We start from the raw sequence: 25,172 nt of genomic DNA on the forward strand, positions 1-25,172 counted from the left end.
GAGAAGCTCCATGTGACAGAGTGGGTTTCTTTTCAGGCTCTCCAGCCAGTAGTTCAGAGCCATCTGCATTAAGCATTCACACATGGAAAACTGGCCAATTGGTTAATAGCTGAAACTGAATATACTGGAAAACTGGGAAACGCTCTGCCATTTAGCCTTGCGTTGTAGGTGTTTAATATCTGTCTTTGTTGTAGCACTTGAACTGATGCAGAGACTTCTGGAAGATGCAGCGTGCATTTGTGGGCTGGCAGATTCAGGGAGGGAGCCCTGGACATAGTTGGTTAAGTGCCATCGCAATTTTTGGCTCGGGAAAGAAAAAAACAGCTCTAGTCCCATCTGACATCTACAGCGGTATGTGCTGACACTCCCTGCCAAAGATGAGCTCCAGCATCTTCCAAAAGATGGATTATGTGTAGCACTGTTAAAATATGTGCTGCTGGGTTAAACCCATTGTGTTTGGTTTGGGTTCTGCTCCTGTATTTCCATTTGAATTTTGATAGCCATAACATACGGCTGGTTTTCGGTGAGTGCTGTATCACTGGAGAAGAGGGAGGGAGGTGAGGACTCTGGGGTTAGCGTTCCCAAGGTCTGTCTAGCTGCTGGAGAAGCCACCAGTCATCTGTATCTCAGGTTTTCCATCTATGAAATGGGAATGGTGATGGTATACAGTATCAGTGTTCAGAGGATTAGATAAGAAAATATGTACGCTGCTTTGTGATTCCTATGTGACAAGTGACATATAGCTGGATAAAGTATGATAATCATTGCATCTGGGTCGCTGGACATATCTGCTGGTCTAAACAGCCACCGTGTTTTTAGACCTCTCTTCAACCAATGGTGACGGTGATGTGGCTTTGGAAAAAAATAGTTTATATTAAAATTGGTAGTGAAAATGTTTCCCAGGCTAGTTTATAATCTCTTGAGTGTAGTGACATGAGGAAATGCTTAAGCTGTAAGAAGGAATGTATGGCATGGCTGATTAGTCACTGCAGAGCCTCTGCAGCCTGCCCGGGCTCCTTGGGATAATGGTGAGCCAGGAATCCCAAGCAGCCCTCTAATCCACGTGCTGACTGACAAGGTCGGCACATCAGAAGGAAAAAAAAAGGGGGGGATGGGGAAAGACAGAAGCAATGTGGTGGATCAAGAAGTTAAAATGGTAACAGCATTTGGCTGAGCAGCGGTTCTCCTTGGGATAATTGCCCACATGGCGTTGCAGTGTTTACACCTGCATGATGGATGGGGCCGACCATGTTTTCTCAGCTATGGGTGGTAGCAGGGAGGGGATATTTCAATTAAAATGTGAATAAATTAGAATTGATTACAAATAGAGCTATTTGTTTATGCTGCCTAAAAAGGTATTAGCTGTGAACAAGGTGCACTTAATCATTACGGAAAGAAGCCTGAAAGTTAATAAAACACACTGCTGATCCTTACAGAAGGATGCCAGCTTTGGGTTAAATCTGTAGCTATTTTAGTTTTAAAGCCCCAACTGTCATTTTGAAGGCATATGCATTTTGGATTTTAACATGTTTGAATGATGCAGCTGAGGCCCAGGCCAAGCCGACCCTAAAATTGGCAGTAAAATGTTACCTCTGTGCAAGCGTGCAAAATGAAGGAATACAGGAATATGAGCAATAAGCATGTGCCCCCTCTCCCTGGGAGTCTCCTAACATGGAAACCAGGAGCTTTCTGGAAATAAACACCCTCTGAGCAAAGCAGAGGACTCCTCTCAAAACTTTCCTACAGTAAATGCTCGGGAAGATTAACTGCCAGCAGTGAAGGAAGGGAAAGTGCCAGAAGGAGTGGGACACCGAAGCGGCACAAGTAAGGAAGGAGTGCCCGGCCGGCCGCCCGCGCAGCGCCCCGCGGTGCTGGTCTTTGCTGCGATCCCCCAGCTGCAAGCGGAGCCTGAAGAACCTCCGTAGCCAGGTAGAACCAGAGCATCTGGACAGGCAGGTAGTGCAGAGCTGTCCCCGCAAGCTGGCAGCTCGGGGTTTGCAGAAACCACAGCGATGCAAGCTGGAAGACTGTAACAAATCTCCCTGCCATCTTCAGGCATTACCGCTAACAGAAATAAGTAGTTCTGAAAACGGATCTAACCCCCATTGCCAGGGGAGAAGAAGAAGAGGAGGCTCTGAAAGAACCTCTTCTAAACACTTGACTATTTTCCCTGTAACTTAAGGCCCCTCCACCAGTTGCGAGCAGGGTTATTAATACTTCATTGCCTCCCTGAGGTCTTGTTGAAATTGGTCAGTGAAGATGGTGGGGAAATCAAGCCTGTTGTTGATGCGATGCTGGTATTTGCAATAGATGCCAGATCGGTACTTAATGTACAAGTGTCCTGCCGTAGCTGAGAGGGTGTTCCTGGATGTCTGCACCAGCCCCGATTTCTCTCCTGGACAAGTAAAGGAGAAATTTCTAGTCCAGCAAAGATTTAATTCAGATACCTACCTTTAATCATAGAGATTATCTCACGGACTTCACTGAAAGCATTTCAAGTCAGAGTTAAGGGATATAACCTTATGCAGAGATGCTTTCAGGTGAGACATGTATGCTTCCTATGTGGAAAAACATGCCCATCGTACATAAGCAACCCTTCCTCCCCGACAAAACACCGGCAAAGCTCAAGCCTCCTGCTGCGTGCATGGTTCCTGCAGGGCTGAATGGGAAGGAGTCTGGAACTGAGGGTTGCCCTGATGCCCCTGTCCCCCCCATGGCCTGTGGGCTGGAGCTTCATTCACCAGGTGACGTTTTTGTGGCCAAGGTCTCCTCCGAAAGCTGCCTGGCAGTCTGAGAAAAACATTAAATGGTCTTTGCTGCAAACTCGGCTCTGAAGTACTATTTGGGACATGTAAACAATTTCCTCCGCAAGCGATGCTTCAAATTGCAAAGCTACGTTTGCAGCTTGACGGAGATGTTTATGTTTTTGTGGCTGGCTACATGTGTTGTGTGAAAGGCATTTCCGAATTTGTATTTAAACATACTGGGCTATCTTCTGTCCTCCAGCTAAGGCAGGGTACCCCCATTGCTTTGCGTGCTACCCATGAACTAGTTGGAGTAAAATTAGCACCTTGTCTTTAGGGATTTCAAATAGATGTTTGATCCTGGAGTGGTCGCTGAGGGGGATTAAACTGAAAATCAGTCCCTTAGCGCTGTGCTCAAAGATCGTGTCGAGTCACCTTAAAATATTTGGGTTGAAATTGCAGAGAAATTTGTTCATGAGAAGAATCTGCGGTGCAATTCATTCACTGCAGCAGCTCTCAATGGATATTGCCTTACTCTGGGTCTGCTCTTGTATTTGTGGGTTCTCCCTGAAGTGAGTGGAAATTTTGTGCCCATACATCAAGGTTAGGATGAGGTGCTCTGTGTACGTATGATGTAGATAAATTGCTTGATGACCGTGAACCGTGCTATTCCAGAGCTCAGCAATAAATCACACATTAGGCTTTAAAATGCACAAATGGGAGCGAGAGGCTAACTGGTTTTCAGGTGGGAAATGGTCAACAAAATCCTTTTCTTTTTTTTTCCTTTGTAAATCTGTCCTACTATCAGCAAATTAGATATGAAAGAAAAGGTGCCCAATATAAGGCATTGCTGGCATATGGAGGACTTACTTGCGCTGGCCTCGTTCTCTGCTTTTCTTTGTGTTCCGGTTCTGCCATCGACGTTTTGTGGATATTGTTGCATTCCGGGGTATTAATGGGATTTTACATTTTTAGCTAGCTAATGATGGGGGACTTCTGACTGGCATATTCTAGCCCTACGGGGTATTCTATTTCTGGTATTTATTAACATTTTCTGTCATACAATATACAGTGAAAGCGATGAGCCTCAGACCTCTTGGTACGTAAAATAGGAATGCTTAAAGAAGGCAACTTTTTTATTCTTTTGGTATTCCAGTTTCCTAATTCCCCCCCCCCCCCCGTGTGCTGTGTCACTGCTGGCTGGTGAGCTGGGACATGGCTGCCAATCAATATCCCACACGGAGAAAAAGAAATTGCTGCCACTCAGATGGAATATGTATATATGTATTTTAACCAAAGTTGAGATATGATTTTAAAAAAAATGTACTTTGAAGTCTGTTTTGTAGTTTTAATTAATGCAACGGGGGTTTTTATTTTACTCTCAGTGGAGATAATCCATTCACAGTGACCTTTTCTTGTGCAAATTAGCTATACACGCTTGTTTAAGCAAATGGGCCTTTGCAAGATGTCTCTTCCTAAAGACGGAGCTTATGATTGAAAATTGGCTTACTCCCATCTGTCTGGGCTGTGTGAGAATACAAACGTAGATCCGGACTTTTTTATATATAAAATATAATCATATACATATGTATATACATACACATATACACACATACAAAAAAAAAAATGCTGTGCCTGCAGGATACGGTTAAATTAGATTATTAGTGTTAGAAAATTTCAGTGCCACAAGTTACTGTCAAAATAACATCTGTCTGCAGAGTCCAGGACGCTCTGGAGAGCGGAGGGTGTTTAATCTGGATCCTTTTGTCTCAGATGAGGTGGCTGCCATTCGCAGTTCCATGGGTTCCCTGGAAGTACAATTAGCTAATAACAGGCTGGAAACTGTTAGGATTTGATGTGTGGTTTTGGTGAATGGTTTTGAGGTGATTGATGGAATCAGGAAAAAACCCGGGAGTCTCTATAAGGACTTAAAGTTTTAATTCGGAGGAGCAGGGGTCATTGCAGCTATGTGGTTAATTGCCAAAATTTGGCAGTTTATCCCTCTCACCACACTTGACAATAACCACCAAGTGAGTCATTGTAACACACCCCGCCGCCCCGTCCCTTTTTTCGTGCCTGCTTGATAAGGGAAGATTTCTTTGGCATAGTTTGAATATTTTTTGCTTTGTACAAACCTCTTGTGCAGAAATGAACACAATTGTGCATGACTTTGACTAAATCTGAATAGAAGTCAGGGTCACAGAAGTGCCGCAAGAATGCTTTGGGTATAAAAATATTTAATATAAGTTTGTTGTTAGAACTAATGCGCGCCTGTTTATATAGAAATGGCTGATTAGTGCAAAGGCGAAATTATTTCCTTCCTTCTCAGTTTCATTACCACTCTTCCCAGCTCTCTCCCATGGTGTTTGCTCCTGAGGAGGAACAAAAAGGAGCCGGGGAGACGGCTGACACACGCGTGCATGGAGGGAGCTAGTGGTGAGCGGTCTTCGTCAGGGATGATTTTATCCAGATGTATCTCAACAGCTGTTTGCATTTTCACACCCAGTTACTCTAGGACTCACCACTAATTGAATTTTCTCTTTTCTCCCCTCTTCTTGTTAGGTATGATTACCGTGAAATGCTGCACAATGCCACTTTCTGTCTGGTTCCCCGTGGCCGCAGGCTTGGCTCTTTCAGGTTTCTGGAAGCCTTGCAGGTAAGAGCTGCAGTTTAAAGCATCGGCTACGCTGGCTGCAATTCAGCGTGCAATAGCAAGGAGGTGGGGAGGAGGAAAATGTGTTTCATTTCCCTAGCGGACAGTAATCCACTTTGCGAAAGGCTCTATTCATACTTCTGGAGCAATTGGCAGCTTCTTCCCAGGAGGGGCTGAGCACTGAGCTCATCTGAAGGCTGAATTGCGTTACCTCCAGGAAGAGGGTTTCCCTGGATGTGGTGAGGCCGAGAGGTTGGACCAGTTTAGAGTAGTATTTTATCAAGCTGTGAGACTTTCCGTGGGAGACACTGGCCTCTACAAGTAAGCCCCAGGGCAGTAAAAATAGCTTTTTGTTTTCATGTAGCCAAAACAGACCTGCTTATGCATTGCCTGTCTTGAGATGGTGCTTGCTGAACATGCAGAAGGTGGCCTGGAGGTTGTAAAGCCCCAAATGGAAGCTTCACATGAAGGTGGCCGTAGGCTGATCTCAGGGAGCTCGCAGTGTGTCTGGGACAGCTCCTGAATCCCCTTCACCTTTTAAAAAGATTTTCATAGAATCATAGAATGCTTTGGGATGGAAGGAACCTTGAAAGTTCATCTTGTCCATCCCCCCTGCCATGGGCAGGGACATCTACAACTCAATCAGGTTGCTCAGAGCCCCATCCAGCCTGGCCTTGAATGTTTCCAAGGATGGGGCATCTACCACCTCTCTGGGCAACCCATTCCAGTGTTTCATTACCCTCATTGTAAAAAATTTCTTCCTTATATCTAGTCCGAATCTCCCCTCTTTTAGTTTAAAACCATTGCCCCTTGTCCTATCACTATTTGCCCTGCTAAAAAGTCTGTCCCCGTCTTTCTTACAAGCCCCCTTCAAGTACTGAAAGGCTGCAATAAGGTCTCCCCGCAGCCTTCTCTTCTCCAGGCTGAACAACCCCAGCTCTCTCAGCCTTTCCTCATAGCAGAGGTGTTCCATCCCTCTGATCATTTTTGTGGCCCTCATAACCATTTTGGTTAATGGTCTCCCTTTTTTGCTGTTGGCCAGCAGCAGAGGGCAATGCGAAGGGGCTCCTGAGTCACTGGCAGCCGGGCTGCTTGGCAGCACAGTGATCAAGCCCGACACTGACCTACTCTGGCTGCAGCCAGCGTGACCGTTTTTTTTGGCAAGCTTCAGCTCAGCCTGGGGTCCTGGATCTTCAGTCAGCCATACAGAGCACCTTGGGAGATGCTGCAGGTCCCCTCTAGAACTGGCATCTGGATTTCCATGGGGGCTGGAGTGGAGGGAAGGGGAGGCAGAGGCACTTCTTGGTGTCAGTGAGATGGCAAATGAGGGCACCTTTCAGGGTCCTGCCTCCGGGTGTCCTTTTGCCATTTGGGAAGTGTCCCAACATCGGCAGTAAAGCTGTTAATGAATAGCATCACATCACTTTTCTTCATCAACCACAAAATGTCCCAGACGCTATTAAAGAGTATTGTTTACTGCAATGCAGAGCAGGATTCCGGTACCTAAATGTAGGTGTATAGTGTCATTTTAGAAGCCCAGGGTTACCCTTCTGGCTTTCTGCTGCTTCTCCAGAAGGTCTCCAGTAGATCCTGTGTCATGTCTGCCAGCCTTTGATGGGTTTCTTGGATACCCTAGAGCATGCGCTGGGCGCTTAGGTTTAACCACTGAACCCCACACCTACTGTCACATTTGAGATCCAAGTTTTGGACTGTCACTTACCTCTTTGCTCCTACTCAGGAGAAGATTAATAGCCTGCAAAGTGCTGTTCCCTCTCCAGCCTCTTTGGAGGAAGAAGTGGGACTGACTTATTGGGGATGACGAGTCACTTCGGATCCTCCCGAAGAGCACTGCTCAGCTCTTCTCTCATCTGGGCCACAAGTCATGCAGCTTCTGCTAGATACATCATCTCAGGAGAAGAAAGCAGGGAGCGTACGTCACTGTACAGAAGTTGGAGGCTCCAGGTTGATGATGATAAAATGCAGGCACTGAGTATTTTCCTAGCAGGCTAGCAGCAGTATTCACCAATTATGATGAATTCACAATTTCTGTCTGGCTCCAGGGCATGTTGAAAGACGTAATCCACATTAGTGGAATGTTTTAAACATGAAAACACATTGCTAAGTGTTTTCTGGTTGGCTTTTTTCATGCACTAATGTCATTTCCTTACAGAAGATCACAGTTCTTTACACGTTATAAGCACTGCAGTAATGCAGAGACTTGACCAGTCTAAGATCCTGTGTGTAACATATGTTACCAAGGAAGGTACAGCAGTCTGAAAGGTTCCCCTTTATGCCATCTTCTGGGAGGTACAAGAGGGACTGACCCTGGTTGGGACCAAATTCAGAGCATTTAAGCTTGTCTCGATCCAAAAGAAACTGAACCAGAGCACAGGCTCAATCCATATCCTCTGGTAGCAGGTTCTTGCATCACATCGGGAGGCTTTTGGTTTGGATCGTGTTGTGATCTGGCTGACCAGAACATGGTGGCGATCACTTATTTACGGAAATACTGCCCTATTTACTGAATTTTCGCAAACTTGCTGTCTGGCCAGAGGAACTTGCACAACTCGTAGAGGATTAAATAATTTAGACAGATCATACTGCTATGAAATAGATACTAAATGTGTATGCTTTTTGTTTGTTTTAAGACAGAAAGCAATTCTTACTTTTGTAGACAGGTGATGACAGATGAGTTGTGTTTGTGTAGTTGCCTCTGTTTGGAGAGTTGATATCAAACAGGACAGGGAATTCACTCCTCCTTTGTGGCAAAAGTGCTCTGGGATTAAATATGATCTATATTTTCTGTAGGGTTGTCTTGCAACATATAAAAATGGAGGGAGTTCGCTCCCTGCTGAATGGTTCACAAAGCAGCGAGGGAGGCCATCATTTTGTGTTAAATTCTCCGGTGTTACATCTGCAGCATTTTAACCGTTCTGCCCTCGTCGGGCAGTGTAAGCACCGGATTTCAAATGTCACTCTCCATACAAACCCCACCTCGCAGTGAATATGAATAAGCGCAAAGTGGAAAACCATAAAAATTTGGGCTGCCCTCCTGTGGTCTCTAGCTTCTGGTGTTCTTTGCCATGTTGCCTCTGCTGACCACCTTCACGAGAGCTGGCTCAGAGCTTTTACAGAAAATGACAGTAGCGGTGTGGGTGCGAACCTCGGAGCTTGCCCTCGTGGTCGGGTACCTGCTCACGGCTGCGATGCCTCTGTGTGCTGCAGGCTGCCTGCGTCCCGGTTATGCTCAGCAACGGATGGGAGTTGCCGTTCTCGGAAGTGATTGATTGGAACCAAGCTGCCGTCATAGGCGATGAGAGATTGTTATTACAGGTAAGAAAAAGACGGCGGCCTTCAGCGGATCAGTTGATTATTGCTGCCGCCATCTAAATGGACGGGGAAGATGAATCCAAAAGGTCAGGGCTGTAAAAGAATTTTTATCATGAAGGGATTGTCTGTGTCACACTGGTTATGAACTCATTTAATATGACATCATTCATTTTTTGACCTGAAGGTCATTGCAGCCACCAGGCCACATTCTTAAGCGCAGGAGACACTTATTTTTCCTAAGAGCATGAAATTTCTTCCGGTGCCTCTCTGAGGCAGAGCTGTCCTGGACCAGGTGCTGTGATGAGAGAGAAAACATTTGAAGGCAGGTTCTGCTCTCGTCCTTCAGAAATAGTGTATCCTCAGGAGTCCCACCAGCGCTGCGTGGCTGGCTGGTACATACGGAAGGGACTCCTCAGGAAAGCAGGTATTTTTCTCAAGCAGGAGTTACCACCTAACATTTTTGTGGGAGGCAGAATATGTCCCTTTTCTGATGTCTGTCATGTAACATCATTGCTTTCTGAAGCAGTGTTCATGTCACTTTTTGTTAATCTCCTTGAGATCATGGAACAAAAGCAGGCTGAGAAGTTAGAAATTCCCTGCTACCTTCAGCATTTCTTCTGCATACCTTCTACTTTGGTTTTAAATTCACTAGATTTTTTTTTTCTGTTTCCCTAAGTGGGCTTTTTGGTCTAAATACATTGTGTAAAGTATGTGGAGAAGTGATGTTAGAAAAAGTTGTTGAAAAACTAGTTTCCCCAAAGTAGCATTTGATAAAATGCCATTGCCCAGCATGAAGCTGAGATCCATGAGATCTGGAATAGCCACCAAGTAGCCACTAAGAAGGTTTTTCTTTTATGGTGGAATTTAACTCATTTCCAAAGTGGCAAGCTATTGTCACCCACAGAGAGGAGCCTTCAAATGTACAGGTGTCTTGGCAACCCAAAAATGAAGTACTTTTGAAAATCTCTTTAGATGCCTATTTACTTGTCTGAAGAAGTAAATATTTGTGAAGAGCTGGCCTAGCAAGCCTTGCAAAGTGCTGCCTGTTCTCCTTAATGCGATACAAGCTGCAAATACAAAAGGGCCATTTGATTTTTGCTTCTGTGGACAGCACATTTTTCTGTGCAAAATTATTTCTCTCTTTAAATAATAATAAGTTGCTGATCTTCATGCTTTCCGGTAACATGCCATTCGTTCTCTTCACAGCTGCTTCCATATTGAACAGCCACTGCACCGTTATTAACAGTGTTTTTAAAGAGCTGGCAGAGGGCCTGAATGTCTGCTCTGGGAGATGTTTTTGTTGTGTTACAGTTTTTCATTTCCTGTTTGAGAGCAGCTCAGATGTTTTTATTTGCATATTCTCCTCATCATAGCGCTGGGAGAGCTTAATCCAGCCTTTCTGCATTGATTTGTGCAGGGTGGTTTTTCCCTTCCCCCTACTTATTACTGAAATGACCTTTTATTAAGACGTCATCCCATTCTAATAATTCCAGTGTAATCCTGCCAGATTAGTATTAATACATCATTTTCCCCACTTGTCTTTCTGGACAAGTAGATTAATAACTAATAGGCAAATGCAGTTAAAATGGGAGCTCTGATTTTTCTTTCCAGCTGTTGTAATGGAGCAGGCACCAAGGCTTTTTTTTAACCTTGGCACTGCGTTTGCAGGCACTTGCAAGTGTGGTGTGGTCTGTAAAATCATCACTTCTTGCAGTACCCTTCACCATCAGAGCAGCCTTCCCTTTCAGAAGGCGTAGTTGGGAATGAGTATTGATTTTATTTCTTGCTCACACACGTATGCACACACACGCAAGGTTGCACATAATGCAATGAAATGAATGAGTGAATAGAAAAAATGCCGTATCACCACTTGTGAAGTGACTTTGGTCATGTGTTTGCTGTTGATAATGATCCCAGGTGTGATTAATACACATCCGTGTACAGCCAGTACAGGTAATGTTCATTAGCCCTCTACTTATTGGAACTTATTGGAAAAGTAATGAAAAAAAAGAATATTCACCTCAAAAGATGAGATTTGATGCAGTTATTTACCACTCTGGACTACTGCCGTGATCAGTTAAAAAAACATGTACTGTAAACACATGTTTTTAGCTTCTATCTTTCATACTGGATTTGCAGGGAATATTTTACCTAACGACCTGTGTTTTCCCTAAAGGGCCTATAGCGAAGGAACATAAAGTACCGTCTTCGACAGTCTGACCGTTTTCTTCTGTTCCACCTTGCTGTATTGCTAACTCTCTTACAAGCTCAAATTCTGTATTCTAGTTAGCAGTGTCTCTAAGATGAAGGTCTAAGAGTCGAAGGTCTTAGAGAGCAGAGATTGTCCCATCTGACACTGCACCCTGTGGAGCCATGGTCCTGTTGGACACAGTGTGCAGTCCTGGATGCAGACAATGCAGTAAAGAAGTTACTGATTCTTGTGGAAATTTTTTACATATAAATTCTTAAAATCTCAAATTTTCTTCAGGAAGATGTTTCGTGTGCAATCATTTGATTCTGGAGCATGTGAAAGCAAATAATGATCACTGCCGCCTCTCAATATTTTAGGAATAAGCAAAGTGTGTTCCGGTCAGGCAAGGGCGGGATGTGGTGGGGTGCAGGTAAACTTCAGAATGAGCTGGGATGTGCAAAAAGCAACACACAGCCCAGGTCTATGCTTTTACAACTAATGACTTAGGTAAAAGATTTATGAGAAATGAATGTCTGAGAACAAGGTGGGCCTAATTTGAAATCACAAAAAAGTAGGCGCAAAAGCACAACTCTTCATTCCTAGAAAAAATGAACACAAATCAGCAGCCTATCCTAGATGGCTTTCTGGTGCTGTGAGTAGCCCTTGTAATTGAAGCAAATTGCAGTTAAATTCCCTTGATAATGTCAATTTGCACTGTCAAAGTGGGGTACTGGAGGCCTTAGTCAAGGTCCTAAGTTAAAGAATGACATGTACGTACATTAGTTTCCCTCCAGTGTGGAAGAGGGATGTGGGGATGGGGAAAGACGTAGAAGTGAAGCCCTCCCCTTCTGGTCCAGTGAGCAGCTACTTTTTTAATGGCAAAGCATCACAGCAGGACAATTTGCGTTTTATTTGTAAGGCAACTTATACCAGAATTAACATGTTGATTTAATGGAGAGGGGAAAAAAGAAGCAGTGTTTTCCCTTGTGAATAACAGGTGGCGTGGGACACGTTATTCTTTCCACCCACAGTAATTAGTAAAATGCAATTTGATCCGCAGGCTCCCCAAAAGTGGAGTCTTTCTTGAGATGTTGCTATGTTTTCCTTAGGGCACTTAGTGTTGCCATGCTGCGGTAAACGCAATTCCAGATCCCTTTAATACACTTTGAGAGTGGGGATTATTGGACTCTCAAGACTTGCAGGTACTAGTTTGTGAAAATACTAGTCCATGGAAAGCTTTGTGCATGAGAGATGTATGGAGGAGCTCCTTACTGTGCCACGCCACAGTGCTGGGGAGAGGGAGCTTTTGTTACCATAAAATGACCAAAAACTAAAAGAGGGCAGATTAAAAAAAAGTCATATATTCAGTACCAAAGGTTATAAAGGGTTGTGTCTCATTCATTTTACATCAAGGCTTTAAGTGTTGACACCCACATCTCTCTCAGACAGGAGCGCTGAAGCTGCGCAGCTTGCTAATAGAGGAGAGGGCTTGTCAGCAGCATATTAATTTGATGGGATTGCGTTGTTTTCTGAAGCCTCTGACTGTATTACATCTTGTATTACAGATTCCTTCTACAATCAGGTCTATCCATCAGGATAAAATCCTAGCACTTAGACAGCAGACACAGTTCTTGTGGGAGGCTTATTTTTCTTCAGTTGAGAAGATTGTATTGACTACACTAGAGGTGAGTAAAAATTGTCTGGGACCTTGCCGAGCAGCAAGGTTTCCATACCTGTCCAGCTGCTCCTGTCCTCAGCCGGCATTGGACCTTGGTTTTCATGACATGCAATTGGTCACTGGAGAAAAGTCCGGCATGTTGATAAGTTTTCTCCCCTAAGGAAATACTTTCTTCATTATCGGAATCCACATTAGAAAATTGACACAGTGAAAAATGGGAGCTACCTGACACATGGAAAAGTTGTCATGTGTGATCTTGCCTTCACAAGGCTTTATGGCTCATGAATCACTACCCTTGTCATTGGTAGTGAATATGTTTCTTTAAGAAACCTTTCTGGAATTCGTTTTGGAAAACATATTACTGTAAAGCTCTTCCTTGACCATTCCTTAGCATTTTGATGGCTTGTGATGGGGCTATTGGTCTGGCTGAAGGAAAAGGGGGGGCTTGTAAATCACTGTTTTATCTTCACACACAGGATAAGGGAAAGGCCTGATCATCCTTATAAAATATTAATCAATAATCATAATTAGACTTCTATTAAACAGGGAGACAGATGATCTCAAATGTGGAGAGAATCCTTTCTGAATTCACAGACAGAGAGATGAAAGGCTCTTTAGAAGTAGGGCCCAGGCTACAATTTCAAAAGCAGGTTTCTCTTCTAATTGTTTCACAATTTTGCACATGAATTTTTGACACACTTTTACCACTGAAAGTGGCTCACTTTGTAGGTGCAGATGCATTCGTCTTATGCTAATGCTTCTGCAATTGCATCCGTCTTTGTGCACAGTTGTAAAGTTCCACATTTCCCGCTGTGCCTGCTTCCCCCTGAAAACTGCAAATGAGTGCTGCTGCCTGCAGCACAGGTTGCCCGTGGCTGATCTACCTCCAGCTGCTGCAAGACACTCCCTTAGGTTTTTCTGTGCCAGTGAAGAAAACCAGCCAGGGAACGTTTTCAGAGCCCCTGGCATAGCTATCCTTGCAATGCTCTCCTCCCCCTGGAAGAGCATGTCTTCATCTGTGCTGCCTGCTGGGAACTGCTCTGCATCCTCAAACTCCCCATAAGCACGGATGAGATAGCGATAATTATCGCAGCCCGCACCAGGATCAGACTAACAAAGCTGGAAGACCACGTGCCAGCGCTCGCAGTCTAATTTACCGTTACAGAAGTACCCGTAAGGACAATCAGGGTGCCTCGTGTATCATCTGCCCCTTCCTTACACACACTTTGTTATCATTAGGGATCGCTAAAGGAGAGGGGTGCATGGCTCTCCTCACTGCCCCTCTCCTGCCCCTGCTGGGGCTGCTCTCGAGGGGCCGTAACCTGCGGCCCCCATGGCCTTGGTGTCCATTGCGCCAGGCCCCCGCGCTCACAGCTGTGTCTTTAGCGCTGCCCCGGGACACGTTGGCCCATGTGGCCGCAGGTGCCCAGGGGACAGCAAAACCCGTAATAAAGCTGAAGCAGCTGGGCAGCCAGCAAGCTGGAGTTGCTGCTTGGAGGGGAAAAACTAAAGTGAAAACAAAAAATCTTCCTGGAAGGTTTAATTTAATGAAGCCGCGTAATGTATGCCTGGTGTTGAAGTTATGTTCTGGGTTTTTTCATTTGTTTGCGAGGGTGGTTTTGGTTTGAGGGGTTTTTTGTTTATTTTGTAATTCAAGACTCTCAGAGATTTTTGAGACAGCTAAGAAGGATTCTGTTCTTACGAACAGATGCTTGTTTCACATTTCAACTTGCCTAAGTAAAGTCCTGAGTTAACTTTCCTTAGGAAAGGAATAAGACAGTTGAGAGGGATTTCTGGTGTCCGAAATCTGCAAGCAGTATATCCTCTTCTTAAAATCTGATGCCTGGAAGTAAATTCCTAGCAGGATTATTTTTTTCTGGTGGATGTTATCCATTTTCTGTTGTAACACAGAATGCTCTGATGATGCTAAATAGCGTCAGAATAATCACTTGCCTGCTAACTGCAGTGCTGGTACATATGCACATGTGAGGATATCAGTACAGAAAAAGTCTTCACCAACTCAGGTGTCTGCAAGGACATCACAGCTCTTCTCTGCCCTTTATCCTGGATGCCTCTGAAAACATTAAGTCACATTTTAAGGTCCTTGACCTTTTCACAGCATGTGGTGGCCTAAGCCAAACAGCTCATAGCCCAAAATGAGAGGTTTGAATCATTTGGCCAGCAACCCCATATTGCAGGCACAGAGGAACTGCCCGGTGCCAAGGACATGCTGTGGGTTAGGAAACGATGTTCATGACTGTCTGCCGCAGGCTGGCGAGTGGGAGCGCTGGCAGCGCAGCAGTGGACTGCTGCAAACACCATCCAGACACATGCTCCAGTGTATCTGCGCTTTTTCAGCTTGGCCTTCTCTGAAAACAAACCCAAACCATCCCTAAATCCCTGTGCAGCATGCTCAGTCCTGCGCTCGGGAAGAGCAGGGGAGAGGGACAGCACAAAGTACAGACAAGAAATGTTTGATGCTTGGCTGGGGCATGTTGAGAAGCAGCAATGATTAAGGCAATATGTGAACTTTTTGAAGCGTGAGGATGAGGGAGACAAAAGTATCGGATCATTAATGAATTCCAAAAAGAAAAGGGAGATCTCACCAGAGATCTTAACCCCTTCCTCCTCTGACACTCTTATTGGAGAGACTGTGTAGCTGCTGTCTCTGCAATATGGGCAGCGCTAAACACTCCGCATTTTAATTCATTGGTCTTCCATGTTCTTTTTTTATACTTTTCTGTTCTCTTTCTGCCAAGTTGTCTTTTCTTCCCTCTGTCATGACAGACAGCTAGGTTTCTTCTGTAGACCAGGAGCGTGATAAATGAATCTTCCCTTTGTTAGCTGTGGTAAATCACCGAGGCCAGCTCCCCAGCCTGGTGCGGAGCCGCGCTGGTGAGGTTTGTGTGCCTGACGCGCACCGAAGGCTGCGTGTGCTGCGCGGCACCAGGGGCCTGCTCCGTGTTAGGGCTGCGCTCGCTCCGGGTGCGCCGAGGCAGCCTTGAACGCGAGCCATGTGTTTCCCCTGCAGCCTTGTTGGCTACCAGCACGGTGGAAAACTCCACCGTCTGTGAAAAACTCCTGACCGTGTAAATTCGCAGACTTCTCCTTATCTGCTTATGCCCCAGTTCTGAGAAAGCAGGAGGAAGGAGCTGTAATATTTAGGCTTTGTGGTAAACATTCGAAAATATGTACTTTCCTGGTTCTGTCTTTGTTTAGTGGCATAACTTGCAGATGGAGAAACAGCAGTCATCGTCTTTTTTTTCCTCTCCCCACTACCATGCCTGAGATCTGACAACTCATACACCTAACATTGCAAACAGAAATATTCAGATACACTCTTGTCAGTGATGGAAACACAGTCCTAAGTCTGTTATTCTGAGACCAAAAAAAAAGTTAACTTACGCATGTGAGCGAATTACTGCATATTAGCTATGGTAATTGGCTGTAGGCAAAATTCAGACAAGCATGCAAACGCCTAACATTTGCCCCAGTTTAGCAGTGCATGTATCGCCACCAGCAGTGGGTTGTCTAGCGCAATGTAACTAGTGTTGTAATGGTTTTTTGTCATGGCAGTCAAAAATTCCAGGAAAAACACTGCTTGTGGCAACACATATTCATGTTCTGTTTTGACCAAATGTCTCTGAACTCAGCTGCTTACAGAGATTTTAGCTTGTTTAGACTCCAGCAGCTGCTTTTGTTCTGCTTGTGTTGGGTCTTTTTGCTTGCTTTTGGTTTTCCTATGCCGTGGGTACATACCCTCTTCAGTTCTGTAGATTTTAAGGCCAGAATGAATGATGAGGAATCAGATTTAGTCCAACTTCAGAGCCATAGAGTTTCACCCAGATACACCTATGGTAAGGCCAGAGACGTTAGGTTAGGGGAACCAATGTGTGCTTGGCACTTGAGCCCTGTGCAATGCATAAACTGCCGGTTACGTGAAATCTCCTTAGGAGATTGCAGAAAATGAGCTGCAGAAGAAGGCAAGGCAATCCTGCTTAGCTGGCTTAGGGGAAAATTCTTTCTTCACCACCCCCTGGCCCTTTGCAATGTCCCGTCTCCAGACCTGCCAGCCTCTGATGCTCTGAGGGAAGGCAAATCTCTAAAAATGTGTGGCCCAACAGCAGATTGCGCTTAGAAAGTTGCATCTTATTTGGAGGCTGAATTTGTCCAGTTACAACTTCCCACCACTGAATCTTGTTATGCCTTTGCAGCAAGTTTGAAAAAGCTCCCGTCGGCCTAAGAACCACTATGGTTCTTGCATACAGGCATCTGACGTGAAGTAACTGTAATTAGTTTTATAAATACATATTTATTGTACAGCCTTGTATCTTTTCTTGTGGCTTGTGGTATTCTAGACGATAAAGTAGATGACCTAGCAATCTGTTCTGACCTTAAAAATCCAGGAATCTATGTTTGTGGCCCTCTACAAAGACAGACAGTAGTTGCCAGAAGATCTTTTTCTGTTTCATCCAACAAGGAACTGGTAGAGAACTGAGACGTGGAATCAGCGATGTCTCTGAATGCTAATATCCCTTTATAATTAAGCAAAAATGAATAATTAGTGCAGCCTGATTTGCTGAAAGTCTTTGTGGTTTCGAATGCTCTCATTATCTCAGAATAATACCTAGCTTTGTAATGCCATCCTCAAATAATTATCTTCTGTGAGTTCTGGATAGTAAAACTGACAATGAACTAATCTGGCTTACAACTGCTAAGATACTCTAATAGACAAAATATTTGACTTGAAATACAAAATGCAATGAAAAGCAAGGTCCCCATGTCCAGAGAGACTAATGAGGTGCTCTGAAACCTATTGCACAGCGCCTGAGCTGCTGAAATGGTGTCGAAGTGTCATTGTAAGAGAGATTAAGCAGGAATGTCTAGTAATTTGTGTGCCTCAGCTTTTTGCAAAATGGGTGATGAATCCAGTCAGCTGGAGTCCCTGAAGCTTCTACCAGTGACTATTACAGTCTATTTAAAAATCATCACCTCTCTTGTTTTCCAGATTATTCAGGACAGAATATTTAAGCACATATCACGTAACAGCTTAATATGGAACAAACATCCTGGAGGGTTATTTGTACTGCCACAGTATTCCTCATATCTGGGAGATTTTCCTTACTACTATGCTAATCTCGGTGAGTGAATCCTTGCTATAATCTAGTGGTATTTGGAATTTCTAGTGGAAATTTGGAATTTGATCTTTGAGTAGCATGTGCCAAGTGACTTACCATTCATTTCTAGTTAATGATGCCTGTCATTTATCCTGTCTCGATCTTCCCTGCCCGCTGTAGACTGGAATGTCTCTGACTCATCAACATGCATCACATGCCTCTCGCTTGCAAAGATTGTTTTAAAAAAATCTATGTCCCTTCATACTTTTCAGTTGCCAGTAATTAATGCCCGAGTTGCTGACCCATTCATGGCCTGAGGGGACATAAAAGGGATAGCTTTTTGCTTTCTTTGTTTATTTGTGCTTGGCAAATTGGAAAAGCGGTAATTTACCCATGACACTAGTTACTGGAGTGCATAGTTGGTATGGATTTATTCTCCATACTATGTGTCTTCATATGCATCCCACTAGAAGGAATGCGTAGGGCTTAGGTTCATGGCTTTTTCCTGAAGCGGAGCTTAAATGATGAGTTCTGCAGGGGAGTGTGCCTGCAGGCTGAAGTGATCCTGCTTACCAGACTGCTGCTACTTTTGGCTCAGCCTGTGCCATCCCACTTGTGTGGATCTGTACTGCTCACCTGCTAAAAATTCACAGTTACCATGTTAAAAAGGGAGAAGAAGGTTTCTGTGGGAATTCTGATGAAAAACGACTTTGACCCCACACAGATGAATTTAGATGAGACGGAGCAGTAATGAAGGGTAGACGCCAGTAGGATCTGTTATTTCAGCAGAAAAGGAAATCATAGTGAGACAAAAATATCAGAATGGAAGGCAAGGATGCAAACAGAATTATCAGCTCAGGACGTAATTGAAGCTGCATGTGGATGGGGATCAACCCAGAAAGAGCAAAAACCTGACAGAGGCTGTAATGGAACTGAGGAAACTGAACGAGCTTCTGGAAGTTGTGGAGATAATCTGTAGAAAACATCAAGCATCCAGAGCCAGGCAGCAAAACAGAGCCCATGTGAAGAAAGACATTTGGTTGAACAAACTAAATGTCAATATTATCTGTGGGACAAACTGGATGAAGGAAAGAGATTGCAGGACATCTGTGGAAATAGTGAGTAAGAAAAGGCAGTAATTGTGTTGCAGTCAGGGATTTCAGAGGGTGTGGGAGTTAAAGGGAAGCGTGATCTCCTCTGAAGCATCTGGTATCCTAGTATCCGAGACGAAAGGAGATGGCCTAAAAAAACAAGGCAAGGTTTGCATTAAGTGTAGATTATTTTTCCATCTCCAGAGTCCTTTAGTCTGTACTAACCAGGGCGATTTTGTCTTTGCTCAACGCATATCTCTTCACTTCAGGTCTGAAGCCTCTTTCCACATTCACTGCCGTTATCCACGCAGTAACTCCCCTGGTTTCCCAGTCTCAGCCTGTGCTGAAACTCCTGGTTGCTGTAGCCAAGTCCCAGTACTGTGCACAGGTAAGCAGCGCTGTTTGACTGTCAGTCACAGTGGAGACAAAACTGCTGTCCCAGGAGCGAAGAGCCTACTGACTTCAGATCTTCTCAGTCCTGTTTCAAACCCCTGTTTCAATTCTGATGTTTCTTTTCTCTGATATTTCTGCTGTCTGGGACCTGCATGCATGGGAAACAAAAAAAAACGAGTATAGTGGGAGCGGAATGGAGACAGTAATTAAACCCCTTTTGTTTCAGGTAAAATAATGACTGCACTTTAAAGATCGGGATTGCATGTGCTGCAAACTGCAAAAGGATGTCTGTGCTTCAAGAGCCCCTACGTGATCTTCCTTCCTCCTGCTGTGGCTCTTAGTCTCAGCAGTGCCAGGATTTTGGCTTCTCTAAACGAAACCCTGGGGAGTGCAGTAGGAGCACCCTCTTGCAGTGGAGTGTCACAAGTGGGTTAGCCTTTATGGAGAGCCAAAGTAAATCAGTGACATCCGTATGACCTGGCCGAGATAGAGACTTGCTGAGCTCCTGTCCAGCCTATATTTGCCTGAGAGGATGTATATTGTAAATAGTCGGGATGGGTGAAATTACTGTAGGAAGTGTTATTTTTATACAGATTTTTATCGTTGTTGTTGATTTTGAAATTCCTAACTTGAATTTAACATATCTGTCTGGAGATCTGAGTCCTTAGGGTTTGGACTCCATTGCCGCAGAGGTCTCTGATCACGGTCCAATATTCTCTTTCAGATTATTGTTTTATGGAATTGTGATAAACCCCTCCCAGCCAAACACCGCTGGCCTGCCACTTCTGTGCCTGTCATAGTCATTGAAGGAGAGAGCAAGGTAGGCGGCGAGAAGCACGGTAAAAGATTGTGTATATTCTCCAGTGGGACCAGAATTTATTTTTCCGGCTGCTTTGGTGAAAGCTTTGTAGTTCCCAACGGTGTGACAGCTCCTTTCTATTCCTTGGCCTTTTGTACTAGCTTGGTCTCAGATTTGTGTTTCCTGCATGAGCCCCGTGCTCTCAGACATCATCAGCATGGCAAGTAATGCCATGAATCTGAGATTCACAGGTGGGACCCAGTTTTGAAACGTGGCCCCGAGGGTTGGTAGCGCTGACCCCATCTTTGGAGATTTCTGTCTCTCTGCAGATGCATGAAAATAGCAATGCAGCTGGACTCATTGAGCCTGAGCAGTCAGGTGCAAGATTTGAGGGTCAGCTGTGGACTCAAAAGCAGAGGAAGAGATAAGAATGAATGGTGTTAACCCGCCTTTCAAAAGTACCTTCTCATGGCCTTGTAGGATACTGCTGCCAGTGATGGGGCCCCACCACCGTAAAAAAGGAAGGGACAGGGGACACTAGCGTGGGAACAAAACCACCGTGTCATCTCTTGCTGTGCAACACTCTTGTGCCTTTGCACTTGCACAAAGTTGAAACGGACACCACCCAGATGAGAAAAGAGGCTTTTTTCATCCACGCTGAAGTGGATGATTCCTTTCCAAATGCAGGCCTGAGAGAAGCAGGGCTTCTTGCTTCCGGACTCAGACTGAGACAGATTTGGGCTGGTCCCCTCTGCGATCTCTGTCAGCTGGCTCTTGAGCTCTGCGTTTGCAAAGGGAACTTTCAGTTGCTTTGGCTGCACAATCCTATTTTGGATTTATAGTCCTGTCTTTGGTCTTTTCCCCCAGTCACCTTAACAAGGGGAAAGCGAGAGCCCTGCAAGGTTGGCAGCTAATGGCTCTTGCCTTAGCTAGCCATGTAAACAGTATCAGGAGAGTTGCTGCGGGGCCGAGAGAAGCTGTAGTGATTTTGGAGCCTTTTGAATATTGTGGGGTTTTTTTCTTTCATTTTGGAAAACTTGCAGAGGTGAGACAGAGGAGAAAATCTCTGACCTGTTCTACAGTGTTTGTAGAAATTGGCCCCAGGCACTGTTTAGATTACAAATGAGTCTCCTGAGTACACAAAGGTGTGTTTATAGTGGACAGTCTCTTCCCCCTAATATCCCAACGTATGCCAAATGGCTTCTTGCAGGGAAAAGCTGTTTGTTTGGACAAAGCTTGCAGAGCCAGAGCAGTGCAATTCAAAGGTTGCACAAAGGAGCTGCTTTTCATCTTCAGACTTAACTGGCAGGCACAGTCGCTCTGTGCAGGTGATCACAGAGGTCTGCCTTTACCTAACCTTCACTTTTCCCCATGAAATCGAGATGTATTATCACACCCATTTTACAAAAGGCAGCATTAACTACAAAAACAAATACATGGGTAGTCCCAGCTGTTACCATTTGACAATTTTACAAGGTCTGTAAAAGAGCTGGGGTGAGAACGCTGGTCTCCTGCCGGCTGCTTGCTCTGCTTTGCCTTTGTGTAAGCAAACCAAAACCCTCAGCCCCTGCCAGATCACCTCTTCCTCACAGCCACCGCCTGCCTGGACCGAGGCCATCCTAGCGGGATGCTCTCCAGACAGACACCGTGAACATCCTGGTTATGGAGACAGAGCTTTCTCTGAATTGAGGCATAGATTTAGGGACTTGCTTCCAAAGAGGCTGCAGGGGATGCAGAACTGACCACGTCCATTATGAGGCATATGTAAAACTTCTGCACATCCCTGTTCCCATACGGTGGTTTCCTCTTACCAGGACTGATTTCTGTAGTGTTTTCTTGGCATAATGAATTGGAAAAGAAGTCTATTAACTAGCCAGGCTATTTTTCCTGGCAAATGAGGGAAACAAATAGTGTTGTGTCCTTGTTACTATTCATCAGTTCTCAAAAGGTGCTAATTAGTCTGCTAAAGAAACCATATGGATTCTCATTTCTTGCTGTTATCTTTTTGATCCCACTTTCCCATCTATTTCCTATTACTTTGAGAACTGTCCTGCGGTAGTTTTTAAAAGCTTATTCTGCATATAGATTTTATATATATAGATATGTCACTTAAGAGTGTGACTTTTTAAAATGCTACAATACCAATATAATTCTTGATGCCGGTGAAGCTCAACCGATGCACGTATTCTCCTTTTCTGATGGAGAATGTTGCACCATTTGGCAGCAGCTCCCTGTGGATACAACAGCAATGCACAGAGATGGAGCTGTACCACTTTGCAGGGGAACCATCCTGGTAGCGTAACGTCCTTCCCACACAGCCTGCACCACTTGGCTTCCCAGCTGCGTAACTTTATGAATGCTGCAAAGTCCTTCTTAGCGTTCATTAACTTTGATCCTCGCACCCCGTAGGAGAGCAGAGGGACAGTCCTAGCTACCAGGGAAAACGTCCTCCCTCAAGAAGCAGTAGGTACATCTAATTCTCAGTATGGACCATTGCAGTTTGTCACAAAAGGAAAGCAGCCTGCTCCAGAGAGGGAGGTCTGTATAGAAATTACTCCTCAGATAGAAGGTGTAGGCTGACTGCTGGGGTGATGAAAATGGCAGTCTTTTACTCTTGAGCTGAAGCGTCCTTTCCATCAGAGAGAGATATGCGATGTGCCTCAGACAAGAGGAAATAAGACTGAGGAATAAAATGGAGTATCTTCCTTGGGAATGAGTCCTTCAAGTGATTTTTTATCTCCCCTTCCTGCCTTGGATACCCACAGGTTATGAGCAGTCGCTTCCTACCCTATGACAACATCGTGACAGATGCAGTGCTAAGCCTGGATGAGGACACCGTGCTTTCAACCACTGAGGTAAGGGTCTCTGTCGCCTTGGGAGTCTGCTTGGCTCCTCGGCTCAGCCTGAGCACAGCAGACAGGCTCTTCTCTTGGCTTTGCCAGTGAGCAAATGTTACAAGATTTCCTGCTACGCTCCTCAGATTTAACGTGTTGCACTTGTTTCAGCAACCCTGCCACTGCCTGCCATCAAGGAGCTTTTCGCCCTGGTTAATTGGCTCATCATTAGCATATGGTTCTTCCGTTCTTTATTATTTTAGTAACATAGCTGCAGGCGGGTGTAGGCAGCCAAGAGCAGTCAGCTTTAATACCCTGTTCTCACTTTTCTGATTGGGGTAGCTTTTTCCCCCCCACACGTTATCAGTAGGGTGTAGGTGGGGAAGGAAGGGGTGTCAGCAGCAAGGAACTGCTGTCGCTCCAAAAGACAGCGTTGCCACCCTAATGCAGTATTTCACTGAGGAATGCTCTCTCATCATTGTGTCGCCCCATAAAATTAGAGATCTTTGCTAGTTTAGGTGTTGGAATGTTTGTGCCAAGAGCAAGATAGTGCTAAGAAAAGAAAAATACTGTAGAAAACCAATTTTTACAACTGGGATGAGTATTGATTTCTGGAACCTCTTCCTGAGAACCACAGGGGAAACTGATGACAGTTTATATAGAGTGCAATATTTGGGAAATACATTATTAATGATGGCCAGGGAATAGCTTGAAACACTCGATTTTCTTTTGTTTTCCCTTTTTTTTCCGTCATGTTCATGGCCATTCCCTTCTCCCCGCTTTGCCTTTATAAAAATGCTTTTTTGTCAGTGATGGGGATCTTTCACTGATGCTACCACTGCTTATATGTCAGTGAAGAAGTGCTTAACATTAGTCACCAGTCACTGCTATATACGCTAAGACGTCACCGAATTTGTTCGAAATGGAAGAGACTGCAACTGCTTTTCTCTGCAGTTCGGATTTGTTGTGCTGTGGTTAGACTGCTCCAGAAGGAGCCACGGTAGCCCTCTTCTGCTGCACAGACAGAAAAAGTAGTTGGCGTTGATCCTATTTGATACCAAGATTGCACCTTGGTAGTTTCTGCTAGATGAGGAAGAATACGGCTGCTGCCAAAGCACTTGTGTGCAAAACCCTGCACAGCCAAAAAAACCCAACCCAAACCCAATAAAACGCATTTATCCTAGGGCTGGAGTTCCTAAACAGGTTGTTGCTCAGGATGAAGGGTCCTGTCTCAGCTGCCCTGGGGGCCGTGGTAAGACCTCTCAGGGAATTCATTGCACTGAGGTGGTATTTACAGCAATCCAGCCTGTGGATTCCATGAGGATTTGGGGCTTTGTTTTGTTTTGACTGGTATTTACTCATCATCCAGACTTTGGAGTCATTCAGGCTTCTGGAACGCATACGAAATAAATAGTGTTTCTCATTCGGCTTGGCCGTGTTTTACCCTGAACATTCTGAAATGCAAATACTTGTTGTCGTGTGAGATGACATACACATTTCTTTGTGGCTTCTTCCCTCCTGTGAGCAGCTTGCAGCCGATATTGCATGTTTGCATGGTGGGTATTGGCTCTATGAGCCCCATGGCCCCTGAGCTGTAGAGAGAACCAGCTGGCCAGCTCTTGCCAGCACCCACCTCGCAGCTTCGGCATGTCTCTGCTGGGCTGCCAGGGTCAGGAGCTCTCTTTGGTGGCTCCCTGTGAAGAACTGGGGCCTTTCTGTGGCTTCACTTCCCGTCATATGGCTTATGCAAAGAAACAGCATGTTAAAACACTGACTTGAAACGTGTGGCATGAAACTTCCCTTGAAACTGCCTCCTCATGGGTGGTCGTTGTGGCAAAGCTTCAGGGCCCAGAGAAGGCAATTTAGAAACGTGGTCAAACATGATCACGTTCCTGTTGAGAGGAGCAGTCACAGGCACGTCCTCTGCTCTGTCCAGCTCTAGCGTAGTAAAGGTTTTCCGTTCACAGCAGAACGGCGCGTAATGGCTCTTGTGAGAGGAGCTGTTTCACATACACAGGGGGATGTTTGTGCAGGACGTCATTAGAAATCAGCACGGGTCAGAAGTGATACGGGGCTTTAAGAGACTGGCAGCCTGGTTGGCTTTTCCTGCTGATCAGCTGAGTGGTAATGCTGCTGGAAATTGTATAGGATGAGGACTGGGTTTTTTTTAATAAAGGGAGTTTTCTCTTAGGGTCGTTGCTTTAGTGCATCTCCCTGGTACAAGGACAGATACTTGAAAGCACAAGTGAGGGCACTGAGTGCAGCTCCTTTATTATTTATTTAAGTTTGAGATTCTCAGACTTCTCTAAAGAAAACAGATGTCACGTTTTATGGGAAAGGCC

At 44.9% G+C, this 25,172-nt stretch overlaps 1 protein-coding gene across 1 annotated transcript in view; it reads left to right on the top strand.

The window, feature by feature from the left end:
• The window catches only part of EXT1 (exostosin glycosyltransferase 1), a 180,729-nt gene that overhangs the window by 149,865 nt on the left and 5,692 nt on the right, over window positions 1–25,172 (top strand). The window contains exons 2-8 of the mRNA XM_082328056.1: window positions 5,307–5,400; window positions 8,623–8,730; window positions 12,484–12,603; window positions 17,605–17,737; window positions 19,074–19,192; window positions 19,922–20,017; window positions 22,762–22,851. Coding sequence (XP_082184182.1) covers window positions 5,307–5,400; window positions 8,623–8,730; window positions 12,484–12,603; window positions 17,605–17,737; window positions 19,074–19,192; window positions 19,922–20,017; window positions 22,762–22,851 — 760 coding nt within the window. The remainder of the gene's footprint in view (window positions 1–5,306; window positions 5,401–8,622; window positions 8,731–12,483; window positions 12,604–17,604; window positions 17,738–19,073; window positions 19,193–19,921; window positions 20,018–22,761; window positions 22,852–25,172) is intronic.

The sequence above is a fragment of the Platalea leucorodia genome, assembly GCF_965183815.1.
Source record: "Platalea leucorodia genome assembly, chromosome: 1".
In the NCBI taxonomy this organism is placed as follows: Eukaryota; Metazoa; Chordata; class Aves; order Pelecaniformes; family Threskiornithidae; genus Platalea; species Platalea leucorodia.